This window comes from Eschrichtius robustus, chromosome 1, assembly GCF_028021215.1.
Source record: "Eschrichtius robustus isolate mEscRob2 chromosome 1, mEscRob2.pri, whole genome shotgun sequence".
Classification (NCBI taxonomy): Eukaryota; Metazoa; Chordata; class Mammalia; order Artiodactyla; family Eschrichtiidae; genus Eschrichtius; species Eschrichtius robustus.
In genome coordinates, this window is record NC_090824.1 from 170,326,602 (window position 1) to 170,339,077 (window position 12,476).

General features: G+C 51.6%; 1 protein-coding gene across 4 annotated transcripts in view; it reads left to right on the plus strand.

Moving 5' to 3' along the window:
• The first annotated feature begins 3,155 nt into the window (after positions 1-3,155).
• Positions 3,156-12,476, plus strand: part of PCSK6 (proprotein convertase subtilisin/kexin type 6) — a 191,320-nt gene continuing 181,999 nt past the window's right edge. For all 4 annotated transcript variants that reach the window (XM_068559294.1, XM_068559315.1, XM_068559309.1 and 1 more), the window contains exon 1: positions 3,156-3,446. In XM_068559294.1, the coding sequence (XP_068415395.1) occupies positions 3,156-3,446 (291 nt within the window). The remainder of the gene's footprint in view (positions 3,447-12,476) is intronic.

Sequence of the window (12,476 nt, forward strand, 5' to 3'; positions counted from 1 at the left end):
GGGCAAGGGGCTTGGCCCCTGTCAGCTTTGACTGGCTCCGCAGCTCCCCTGCATGGGCACAGCATCATTACTGCCATTTTGGCAGAGGATACTGGAATAACTTCGCCCGGGGTTGCACACAAGTAGCAGGGAAGCTCTGCTGAGTGCATGCTCTTCTCCCACATCCTGAAGGTGGTGCCCATCAGACATTCTTTGAGGGATGCCACCCCAACCTACCGAACTTAGCACACTTACGAAGTTTTAGAAAACTTCCCTTCAGAAGTTTTAGAAAATGCCAATACAAAGATGTGATATTTATGCTAGTATCTTCCCAAATCAGACAAGAGGAGGTGGCATCACTGGGAAGATGTTACTGAATTACGTGTTCTCATGCCCACCATTGATCCCTTCACAGCAAGTACAGGATTACACAGCTGGGGCCAAGGGGTGCCCAGTACTGCCCGGACCACTTGATAGCAGAAGATTTCACATAGCCACTTGGGGTGTGTTGAAACAGAATTTGATCCAGAAATTGCCTCCTTTCGAAGTGGTTAAGATTCCGTGCTTCCAATGCAGGGTGTGTGGGTTGGATCCCTGGTCGGGGAACTAAGATCCCACACGCCGTGTAGTGTGACCAAAAAATAATTTTTAAAAATAATAATAAAATTAAAAAAAAAAAACTTCTGAAAAATTTCCTGGCTCCAGTCACCTTTGTGGTCCATGTCCTGTCCATCCGCAGGCCTGCTGACCTCAGTCTAGGGAAGCAGCAGGCGCCACCTCCCCATCCCTACAGAGCTGTGTGGCCCTCAAGGGCCATCTGGAGAGCTGGAGCTGGAGTGCGTGGTAAACCCCTTCCCTACAGGAAGACGAGGCAGGTCTTATTCCAGATCCGGTCACAGTGCAAAGCGCTGGTCCTTCTGGGATCGAGCTGTCCTGTCACCTTGTAAATCAATGGGCAACCCACAGCAGGTGCTTTAAGATGTTCATTTTGGGAAGCTGGGCTCCCAACAACATTGAAGCCAAGATATTGTCTGGGCACGTCCACAGTAAATGGAAAGTTTAGCCCCAAACGAGCAGATCTATTAATAAAATAAATTCGGATCCCTCCAAATAAAAATTCAGATGCATTTTAGTCTCCTCTCAGTTCAATGGGCTGAATCCCTTAATCTGCTAAATTATTATGGAAAAACCCTTACCTCTGTCTGTCAAAATCACTGCTGCTGTGGCAGTATCCTCTTGGGAGACATGAGCCGCTTCATAATAACTTAGATTATGTGCAGTGTAGGCTTAGCTTAAAGAGTGTCACATACTTGAAGGAGTACAATACAGGGTCCAGGACAGGGCCAAGGGACAGTCTGGCCAACAGGGGCCAGAAAGGTGACAGGTGAATTGCTGGTAAGTGACAGAGGGAGGCCTTTAATCCAGTGTCCCTCCTCTGTGGGCAGCCAGGGTGGCATTGGGAAGAGACAGGCTATGGGTTCTGGGCACTGTTTCTGCCCTCTCGGGGCAGTGCGGTCTCCCGCAGGGCAGCCCAGCCTGTGTTAGGGCCTCTGTCTCTCACGTGGGCAGGGCGAGGCCATCTGCAGGAGGGAAACTCAGGGCCTGCATTCTGCATCGTGGGCTGAGCCCACTTGGCCAGGGGAGGAAAGGGAGGACAAACTGCATTTAGTGCAGAAAAGGGAAGAAAGTGTGGGAAATCAATCCCCAGGTTCGAGAGGGGCCCCTGGCAGGAGCACTTGTGAACAAGAATTTGGCTGGTCCCTGTCGGGCCTCCTGTTCTCCCACCTCCACTGGGGTGACTCACGCCAGCAGAAAGGATGAATCATGTGGGTTATGAAACCGAAGGGCTCCTGAGAGGGAGGCTGGAAAGGACCCGGGGAAGCCATCGGCATGGGTCCTGCTCTGTCCCCACCTGCTCCTGCCCCTCGTCACCGACCTTCCACCTGCCAAGCCACAGACTCGCACAGTGAGCTCTCTACAGCAGCCCGAAGGCAAGGGGCTGCTCCTGGAGACAGACCATCAGGGCACGATTCCCTTCCCACCTCAAGGCCTTCGTGGCCTAGTTTTTGTTTCTTTGCCAGCCGCTAGTAATCAGGGTAATAAAGGCTTGCTTTCCACATGTGGCCAGTTGGGACCAACACCCCTTGGGAGGAATAGGAAAAGAGACCCTGCCATTCACCTGTTGCAGGTGTGAACGTTTCTACAGCTCTCCAGGTGCACCAAATAAGTCTCTGTTGGATTCTAGGCTGCTCCAGGCAGCAGGGGCCAAGATGATTCCACTTAACTTTCCCACTGACTGGTCCCAGGTCAGCGGGAGCTTTTAAGAGTCTACACAGCTAGTGATCACCTACCATGCGGCAGGCCCTGCGCTCATATAAACACTTACCAACAGCCGATTGCAAGGCCAGAGCTCATGTCATGCCCTAAACAGCCCCACGGGGTACATAACTACTGTCACCCGCAATCACAGGTGGAGCCCTGTGCTCAGAAAGGACAGCAGCTTGCCCAGGATCACACAGCTAGGAACTGGACAGCTCGGGATCCAGAGCACCGTCTACCCCCCAATGGGCTGCAACCTGGGGGCTGTCCCCCGAGGTTCCTCCCGAAGCCAGCTAATCTGCCAAACGTCTTTGCCCCCCTCACCAAGCCCCTTCCATCAGGCCTAGTTCTGAACGGGCCCTGACCTGTCTTTCCTTGTGGCTTCTTCCCCCAGAACCCAGGACCTAGGGTGAGCCGCTTGTCTCACGCAGGGACGAGCAAGAGCAAGGCCTCGCACGCAGGTCAAAACACCATCAGGCAAATGAGGCCCCCAGGCTGCCCGACCGGAGGGGGGCGCCGGCCCCCAGCCCGCCAGGCTGGGAACGGGACTCACCTGAGACGACCCGGGCCCTCCCGGACGCCAGTGGAACGCGTGTCCCGAGGGCCCCCGAAGTCTGCGGGAAGTTCCAGGGGGGCGCTTCGCCCCGGGCGCGCGAAGGTCGGGTGCGGGCTGCCGAGCGCGGGCCAGGGCGCCGCCGGGCCGCGCGGGCGGGAACGCGCGGCGGCCGTCCCCTCCTCCTTCGCTCCCGCCCGCAGCGGCGGCGGCGGCGCTTCCCCGGCGCGGAGCGGCTTTAAAAGGCGGCACCCCACCCCCCGGCGCACTCGCCGCTCGGGCGCCGAGCGAGCCTGCCGTTGCCATGCCTCCGCGCGCGCCGCCCGCGCCAGGGCCCCGGCCGCCGCCCCGGGCCCCCGCCGCCGCCTGGGACGCGGACACCGACACGGACACGGGGGGCGCCGGCGGGCCCGGGCTCCGGCCGCTCGCGCCGCGCCCCTGGCGCTGGCTGCTGCTGCTCGCGCTGCCCGCCGCCTGCTCCGCGCCGCCGCCGCCGCGCCCCGTCTACACCAACCACTGGGCGGTGCAAGTGCTGGGCGGCCCGGCCGCGGCGGACCGCGTGGCCGCGGCGCACGGCTACCTCAACTTGGGCCAGGTGAGTGCGGCCGGCCCCGCGCGCCCGAAACTTTCCCGGCCTCCGGCGGGCGCGGCGCGAGGGGCCGCCCTGCAGGGAGTCGCCTGGGAGCGCGGCGCGCGGGGCCCTCGGCGGGGACGCCGGGGCAGGCCCGGCGCGACGGGGACAGCGACCCGGGCGCGGGCACCTGCCCAGCCGCACGGGAGGGGAGCCTGTGGCGGGAGCCGTCTTCCGTGTCCCCCGAGCTCGTCCCGCCGCCGACCCCGGCCCCTCCGCGCCGGGCCCTCTGACCTCGACGGGCCGCGCGGGGCTCAGGATTGTGTGCGCGCGCCGGAGGGGCAGGCGGCTCCGGGGGTGACGTGCGCTCCCTAAGTGTCCGCGACTCCCGGAGGGAGGGCGGCTGGTGCCTGTGCCCGGGAGCCGTCGTCGGGGAGGCGTTCCGGGTGGCGCGGGACCGGGCAGTCGCGCCGAGGGTCGGAGGCGGCTGTCCCGCGTTTGAAACCCCTCCAGGCTTCTGGCGGCGACGGCGGGGGTGGAGGGAGTTGGCTTTGTTTCTGGGCCTCCGCGCGGGGTTCTGATGGTAGTTCTCTGCGGACCACATGTGTGAACTTAGGCAAGTCACTTCCCGTCTTCTCCATCTGTCCGGGCAGTGACAGTGCGTACGTGTGCAGTGGTTGAGACGATCCCGTGTTTTCTGGCCGCAGAGCACCTGCCGGGCCTGACCCTGGCCGGGGAGCCAGGCGTTCTCCCGCGGCCTCGCTCTCAGGACTGCTGTCAGTTAGCAAGAGGGGACAAGCTCCGGGCACAGAGGCTGCATAACTCCAAAGGACCTTGGTGGCAGGTCCCTTTTTCCTGCTCCAATCCTGCGGGGTGGCAGTGGGGCGGGTTGATCCTGATTTATGGCGGGTGGAGGGGCCGCAGCAGGCTCAAATGTGCGGTCCCACCAGTGGACCTCTCCGTACGGTGAACAAATCTCCTACAAACTACACACTTAGAGGATCAAATGGAGTGACAGAGACTCGCGCGCTCATAACTCAAGCCCTACTGCCAAGCAGCGTTAAATTTAGTTTCATCGTTATCCGTGACAGAAGCTAGCAAAGTGTGGTGCGGCCCTGATGTAAATGACATCTCTTTGCATCCTGAGTCTAGTCCGGATGCTGTTAATGTGAGATGTGCCACCTTCGGGAAAAGTGGGTTCTACCCGTTTCAACTGTACTTCACATCGCAGGTTAGAGTGTGTCTGAAACAACCCATCACATCCTTGTATATCTTTTTTTGTTGTTGTATTTTGACCGCTCAAGTCTCTCCAAACATCCTGTGATTTAAGATTTGCCTTTGGGTAGCACTGGCTTCAATTCTCCCTGTGGTTCCTAAATCTCCCTGGTTCATTGTCCAGACTGAAGAAGGGGCTCCTCAGGGTCCATCCGGTGCCTTGCTTACACTGTTGGCTTAGGGCCCCAGCTCCTGGTACACTTGGCTGCTCTGCCCAGATGGCCCAGCAATTTGTCTTCCGCTAAAAGTGACTTTTAAATGGCATGGTAAATTACAAAGTGCCTGGGTTTCTGGCTCTTATAATTAAATGAGCAGAGGGGAACTGAAGTTGAGTGGAGAGCTCCTGGACGTTGCCCAAGAGAGGCATGGTGACTCCCCCTCATGACTTCTGTCCTCGGGGATCAGAAATGCCAGTCCCCTGGCCGCTCCCGATCTTTGAAACAACTTCTTTCTGACTCACTGAGTTGCTTGTGCATGAAGTTTGCTGTCCTCACTTTGCCTGTGGGAGAGAAGTTTGCTCAGGGTGTGCACCCCTACACCTGGGACCTTCTGGGGGAGCGTCTCAGGGTCTCCCCACTTGGTCCAGGGCAGCCAGGGTGGACTGCACACAGCGTGGTCGCTCAGCCTGGTGGGCGTGCTTCGGGGGCTGCCGCTGGAGGCGCTCTCAAACCGAGGGGCTGGTTGGTTTGGAATACGAGCTGTGTCAGGTGACTGTGTGTGTGTGTGTGTGTGTGTGTGTGCGTGTGCGTGCACGCCCGCATGTGCAGTTACTCAAGGAAGGCCTGTTATTCTTTATTCCCAAACCTGCTTTCCTGCCCACCTCCCCCAAGTGCATTGCTAATGTGGAAAAGGCCTGGAGCACTCCACCTTCTACCTATTCAGTAAGAACTCTTTAAAAACCTTATTTGCCTTTTTCAGCCAGGAGAATTTGTGACTCATAAATAAGATGTAGATATTATTAGCTTTGATTTACGGGTGAATGAACTGCGGTGAAGCGCAGGCTGGAAGCTGTTTGTGTTCACACAACAAGAGTGTGTCCCCTCCAACAGTTGTGATTCGTCCACTTCATCTCCTGCTACGTTCTCTGGTCCCAGGTCTCCTTTGGGTGACTCTTTCCCCAAACCCTTCATGGGCAGTTAGTGTTATGCCCGGTACCTGCCCTGACTGTTTTTCTCCTGGGTCTTTGCTGCGCTCAAGTTCTGGCTTGATTGCTTTACTTTCTTTCTCTCATACAACTGATAACCTGATTCTGTTTATTTTATGTGGTGCAAAGGTAAATTAGACCAGTGGTTTTTCATCTTTCTTGAATCGTGGGTCCCCTTCAGAATCTGATAAAGGCTCTGGATCCGCTCCATTTAAAAATATGCATCATCAGGAACAAGACAAATGAGCCTCTTTTGGCCCTGGGGGCCCCAGATAATGCAACACAATTTACAAAAAAAGGAATAAAGATTGGGAAGAGTCAAATGTCACTCTTGACAGATGACAAAATTAGCCACAAGGATAATCCGAGAGAACCTGGAGACCAACTAATGAGAGAGTTGAGTGGGTGCTTGATCAACAGGAGCTGCCCGACAGTGGCCACAGCTGCAAAGATGAGAGGAATTATAATTCCCTGCAGCATAGGCACTGTTAGAGACTTAGGAATAAATCTTAGAGAAGCGCGAGACTTCCGTGGAGAAGATTACAAAACATTTAAAGAAGCATTGGGAGAAAGAAGGCCTGAATGATGGAGAGACAGATTATGTTCCTGATGGGAGGGCTGACTGTCACAGGTCCCCTGAATTAACGTGTAAATTCAATGTCGTCTAGTTGTGGTACTGATAGGTTTTGGTTTTTTTTTTAAGCCAGGTATGAGCGATTTATTTATTTTTAATTTTGACAGTTTGGGAATTTTTATCTTTTAATAGTGGAATTTGACATACTGGCATTTACTGTTCAAACCATGTGATATTCTTTTTTTTTTAACAAAGTATATTTTTTTAATTAAAATTTTTTTTAAATTTTGACAATTTGGGAATTTTTATCTTTTAATAGTGGAATTTGACATATTGGCATTTACTGTTCAAACCATGTGGTATTACTTTTTTCTTTTAACAAAGTATTGTTTTTAATTAAAAAAACTTTTTTTAACATCTTTATTGGAGTATAGTTGCTTTACAATGGTGTGTTAGTTTCTGCTTTGTAACGAAGTGAATCAGCTATACATATACATATATCCCCATATCTCCTCCCTCTTGCGTCTCCCTCCCACCCTCCCTATCCCACCCCTCTAGATGGTCACAAAGCACCGAGCTGATCTCCCGGTGCTATGCGGCTGCTTCCCACTAGCTATCTGTTTTACATTTGGTAGTGTATATATGTCCATGCCACTCTCTCACTTCATCCCAGCTTACCCTTCCCCCTCCCCGTGTCCTCCAGTCCATTTTCTATGTCTGCATCTTTGTTCCTGTCCTGTCTCTAGGTTCATCAGAACCATCTTCTTTTCTGGATTCCGTATATATGTGTTAGCATATGGTATTTGTTTTTCTCTTTCTGACTTATTTCACTATGTATGACAGATTCTAGGTCCATCCACCTCACTACAAATAACTCAATTTCGTTTCTTTTTATGGCTGAGTAATATTCCATTGTATATATGTGCCACATCTTCTTTATCCATTCATCTGAAGATATACAGATTGCCAACAAACACATGAAAGGATGCTCAACATCCCTAATCATTAGAGAAATGCAAATCAAAACTACAATTAGGTATCACCTCACACCAGTCAGAATGGCCATCATCAAAAAATCTGCAAACAATAAATGCTGGAGAGGGTGTGGAGAAAAGGGAACCCTCTTGCACTGTTGGTGGGAATGTAAATTGATACAGCCACTATGGAGAACAGTATGGAGGTTCCTTAAAAAACTAAAAATAGAACTACGTTATGACCCAGCAATCCCACTACTGGGCGTATACCCTGAGAAAACCATAATTCAAAAAGAGTCACGTACCACAATGTTCACTGCAGCTCTGTTTACAATAGCCAGGACATGGAAGCAACCTAAGTGCCGATAGGTTTTGGTATGGAGTACGAAATCACACAAAGGAAGAGTAGGGTCTTGGAATACCAGAGACGACTCTGAGAAGGAAGATGGGCAGCGTCTCTGCCACCATAAGCCTTGGTGATCACGGCAGCTCCGCCTTGGCCCAGTGATGGTCTGGTCCATCGGTGGAGTTGACTCCAACCCAGGCATATGGGGGAGCTTGTATGTGAGCAGAAGAGGCTCATGTGGATGGGAAGTCTGGACAGTTCAGTAAACGGTGCTGAGAGGGCTGACTCTCCACAGGGAAGGGCAGCCAGACCCTCACCTCACACTCCGTAACAACAAACGCCAGATGGAATGAGAGCCTGAATGTGTAACTGCCATGGAAGGCCTTTATGACATAGGGAAAGGAAAGGATTCCTTTTTTTTTAAACTTATTTTACCGAATTATAGTTGATTTACAGTGTTGTGTTAATTTCTGCTCTACAGCAGAGTGATTCACTTATACATATACATATATTCTTTTTCATATTCTTTTCCATTATGGTTTGTCCCAGGAGATTGGTTATAGTTCCCTGTGCTATACAGCAGGACCTTGTTGTTTATCCATCCTATATATAATAGTTTGCCTCTGCTAACCCCAAACTCCCAATCCATCCCTCCCCCACCTCCCGCCCCCTTGGCAACCACCAGTCTGTTTTCTATGTCTGTGAGTCTGTTTCTGTTTCATAGATAAGTTCATTTGTGTCATATTTTAGATTCCACATATAAGTGATATCGTATGGTATTTGTCTTTCTCTTTCTGACTTACTTCACTTAGTATGATAATCTCTAGGTCCATCCCTGTTGCTGCAAACAGCATTACTTCATTCTTGTTTTATGGCTGAGTAATATTCCATAGTATGTATGTACCACATCTTCTTTATCCATTCTTTTGTTGATGGACATTTAGGTTGTTTCTGTGTCTTGGCTATTGTGAATAGTGCTGCTACGAATATAGGAGTGCATGTATCTTTTTGAATTAGAGTTTTGTCCAGATGAATGCCCAGGAGTGGGATTGCTGGATCATATGGTAGTTCTATTTTTAGTTTTTTGAGGAACCTCCATACTGTTCTCCATACTGGCTGTACCAATTTACATTCCCACCAACAGCGTAGGAGGGTTGAGAAAGGAAAAGATTTCTTAAACAAGACGCAAAAAGATCAAATAAAAAAGGGAAGAGATTGATCCATTAAAAGTTCTGTATAATAAAGGCATCATAACAGTTGAAAAGCAAATAAGAGAGTAGGAAAAGTATTTATAACATATAACAGATTAATGCGTAGATTATTTAAAAAGTTATAAATCAATAAGAAAAAGGATAAATGCCAGGTAGAAAAATGGGGAGGCATATGAATAGGGAATTGAATGAAAAGGAAACCCCGATGAGAAAAGATGCCCAGCCTCCCTGGGAGCTGTTGGAGCAATGCACCTTCAGGCAATAATCCCATTTCACACCTATCGGATTGGCAGACTGGGAATGTGTTAGTATCAAGTGTTGCCAAGGCTGTAGAGGAGCTGGGACTTTCAGATGCTGCTGACAGAGTGGAAATGGGGACAACTACTTGGAGAGCAATCTGGGGTCAGGTCACATCAGCAAGTCCACATCTCAGCTTTGTCATGAGAAACTCTTGCACAGGTGCACTGGGAGACTTGTACCGGAATGAACACAGGGGCATTTTTAAACGAAGGGAAACACAACCTAAATATCCATCAGCAGAATAATGGAGAGACATATCGAAATAGCCACACCATGGGGTACTCAACAATACTTAGATACATGCCTAGCTCACTCATTTCTACATAGATAAATGTCAGAAATAATGTTGAGTGAAAGAGGCAAGTTGCCGATGCACAATGTAATAGTATTTATGTAAATCTGAAAAAACACTGAGCCATTCTGTAATATTTATGAATGTTTACACATGTAGTAAAAGTATAGAAGCTTGGGCTGGAAGGATCCGCAGCAAATTCTAGTTAGTAGTAGAATTTCAAATTTCATCTGCAGTGTTCTAATTCCTAATGCACTTTGTAGACATATATGTAATATATATGTTATATATAAAATCATGTTTAAGTGTATTGCACTTTTCTTTGTGTCAAAATATATCATATATAGTAATATATACACTTGTAGGGGCTTCCCTGGTGGCACAGTGGTTAAAAATCTGTCTGCCAATGTGAGGGACAAGGGTTTGAGCCCTGGTCCGGGGGGATCCCACATGCCGTGGAGCAACTGGGCCTGAGGGTCACGGCTGCTGAGCCTGCGCTCTGGAGCCTGCAAGCCACAACTGCTGGGGCCCGCGTGCCTGGAGCCTGCGCTCCGTAACAGGAGAGGCCGCTGTGGTGAGAGGCCCGCACACTGCAGCGAGGAGTGGCCCCCGCTCGCTGCAACTGGGGAGGGCCCGCACATAGCAAAGAAGACCCAGCACAGCCATAATAAATAAATAAATAAAATAAAATAAAATATATATATACACTTGTATACAGACATCCATATGTACATGCATATACACACGTGCATATTTTTATGGGTATACACGTACACCTACACATGTGCACATACACAGATACACATGAAATGTTAAAGGGGGGGAAAAGAAAAGAAAAATGCACATCATACACACATACCACTGTGTTTCTGGGCCACCTGTGGGCATACAGGTAGCTGTGGACCCAGCATGAGAAGCCCCTGCTTTACACTCCCCAGGCTGGGCTGATCCACTTGTCAAGGAAATGGTGACCTAGGGAAACAATGCCTGGCTGCAGCTCACGAGGCCGTTGGGAAAGAGCTGGACCCAGAGCCCAGGACCCCTGCTGCTGGCCACTGCCTTCTCCCTCTGCCAGGCTTCTTTCTCCCTCAGGTCAGTTTGTGGCAGAGGTGGCCTCAAACCTACATCGTTACCTTTGACATTGCTGACTCCGAGAAAAGACAAGTTGTGTATTCACATGAAAAGAAAGGAAGCAAGCCATTTGCACAAACCAAATCACAGCAGCTCAACGTCTGCAGCTCGTAGAAGTGATGTTTACCTTAAAGGTGGCACTGAGGCACCACGCTTGCCCTTACGTTTCTGCTTTGCCTGGGGAATTGAGCTAATTTGTTGGTTCTGAGTCTGAACATAAAACGGTAGGCTGGCTGCCAGGGCCCTAAAAGATCTAAGAGCCTTCAATGATTTTGAACTTGCCTTAAATAGTTTTACTTAAAATAGCTGCTGAGTGGAGCATACCTGGCTCAGAATTTCAGGTGGGCCTTTGTCATTCACTTGTCAACAGGAAAATTGTCATGCTGCGGACGGCTTGTTCTTACAACTGAAAACAAGCTGAAGCTTTAGCCGGGTGTTAAAATAATGGGCCAGAACTTGCTCCAGGGAGTGTTGGGGGCTTGGGAGGGGCAAGGGGAAGCCCTGCAGCTTCCCCAGTCACCTGCAGCGTAGTTCTCTGGTATTGATTTTCGGCTGGAGGCTGTCTTTTATGCTCTGAACCAGGAGCCATGCTGGTGGCTGGCCTGCGAATGGCAAGGGAGAGGTTCTGGTGTGAGCTGGGGTCGGGGGTACAAACAAAATTGGGATTGTGAAGCTTGTGTGTAGTATCACACCTTCCCACTTGCTATCTTTATTCGGATGGTAATGGATCAAAGTGGATGGGGTTTTATTTGATGGGGCGGCAGTGGAGAGAGGTGTGCCAGGCTGAGTTGCAGCACATGGAGCCGGGAAAGCTCCCAAGGGCAGCGTCCGAGGGGGACTCAGAACCAGGCTGGGGTGGCTGGCTTGGCTGTCTGGTCCCTTGGGAGGGTTTGAGCTTCTCTAGGCAGAAACCAAGGGTGCAAATGAGAAACACAGCTGTTGATGGGGTGACAGAGCCTGAGGACTGTCTGGGGCCCCCTCCCTGGTCTTGGGCTTTGCAGGACTGTCCACATCCTGGGGAATACTCCGGGATCCTCGGGGTCTCTGGGTCTCTGTACAGATCTTGCCTCTAAAAAGTAGTTCCTCTGGTCTAACCCAGCCCAGCCAGGCGCTGACACCCTCCCCCTGCTCCTCCCGGCACCCTGCCTGGGGAGGCCTTCTGAGCTGCGCTTGTGAGCGCCGTCTCCTTTCCAGCTTGGACTGTGGTGTGGCCTCGCACTGACCGGAGGCCCTGGCGTGTGCTTGCGCCTGGCGGGCAATTCCCTGGGGGTGCTGTCGCCCACGGAGCCTCATACCGACCTGCAGGCAGGTGTCACAGGGCCTGTTTCACTATGAAGAGACCTCAAGTCCGGTTAAGTGTGACTTGCTGCAGGTTACAAACTGGTGACTGACAGGCCAGGGCCCAAAGCCCTCCCATTCGGCTCGCCTGCCCCGTCCTCCCCTCTGGCAGAGGAGCCTCACCTCTGTGTCTCAAACAAGGGTGAGCAGCGGACAAACCCGCCAGCCGCCGTCCCTCCTTCCTGCCACCTGCTTATGTGCACACAGGGTGCTGGAGGTGGCGGGTTCCATCCTGAGTAGCCTGCGCTGGCTCCTTCTCATCAGCATTGAGACTCACAGTTCTCCACGTGGAGGGAAAAAAACCAACCCCTCCCTAGGATGCCACATGCAGTCCCTCAAGGTCTGCATGTTCTCCACGGGACGAGCCTCTGTTGCTGCGAACCTCCTTCTCTCTGTGTGTCCCCGTCCACGGGAGGGACCACCGTCCCCCTGAAGCTCAAGGCCTGGAAGTCACCACTGCTCCCCTGCT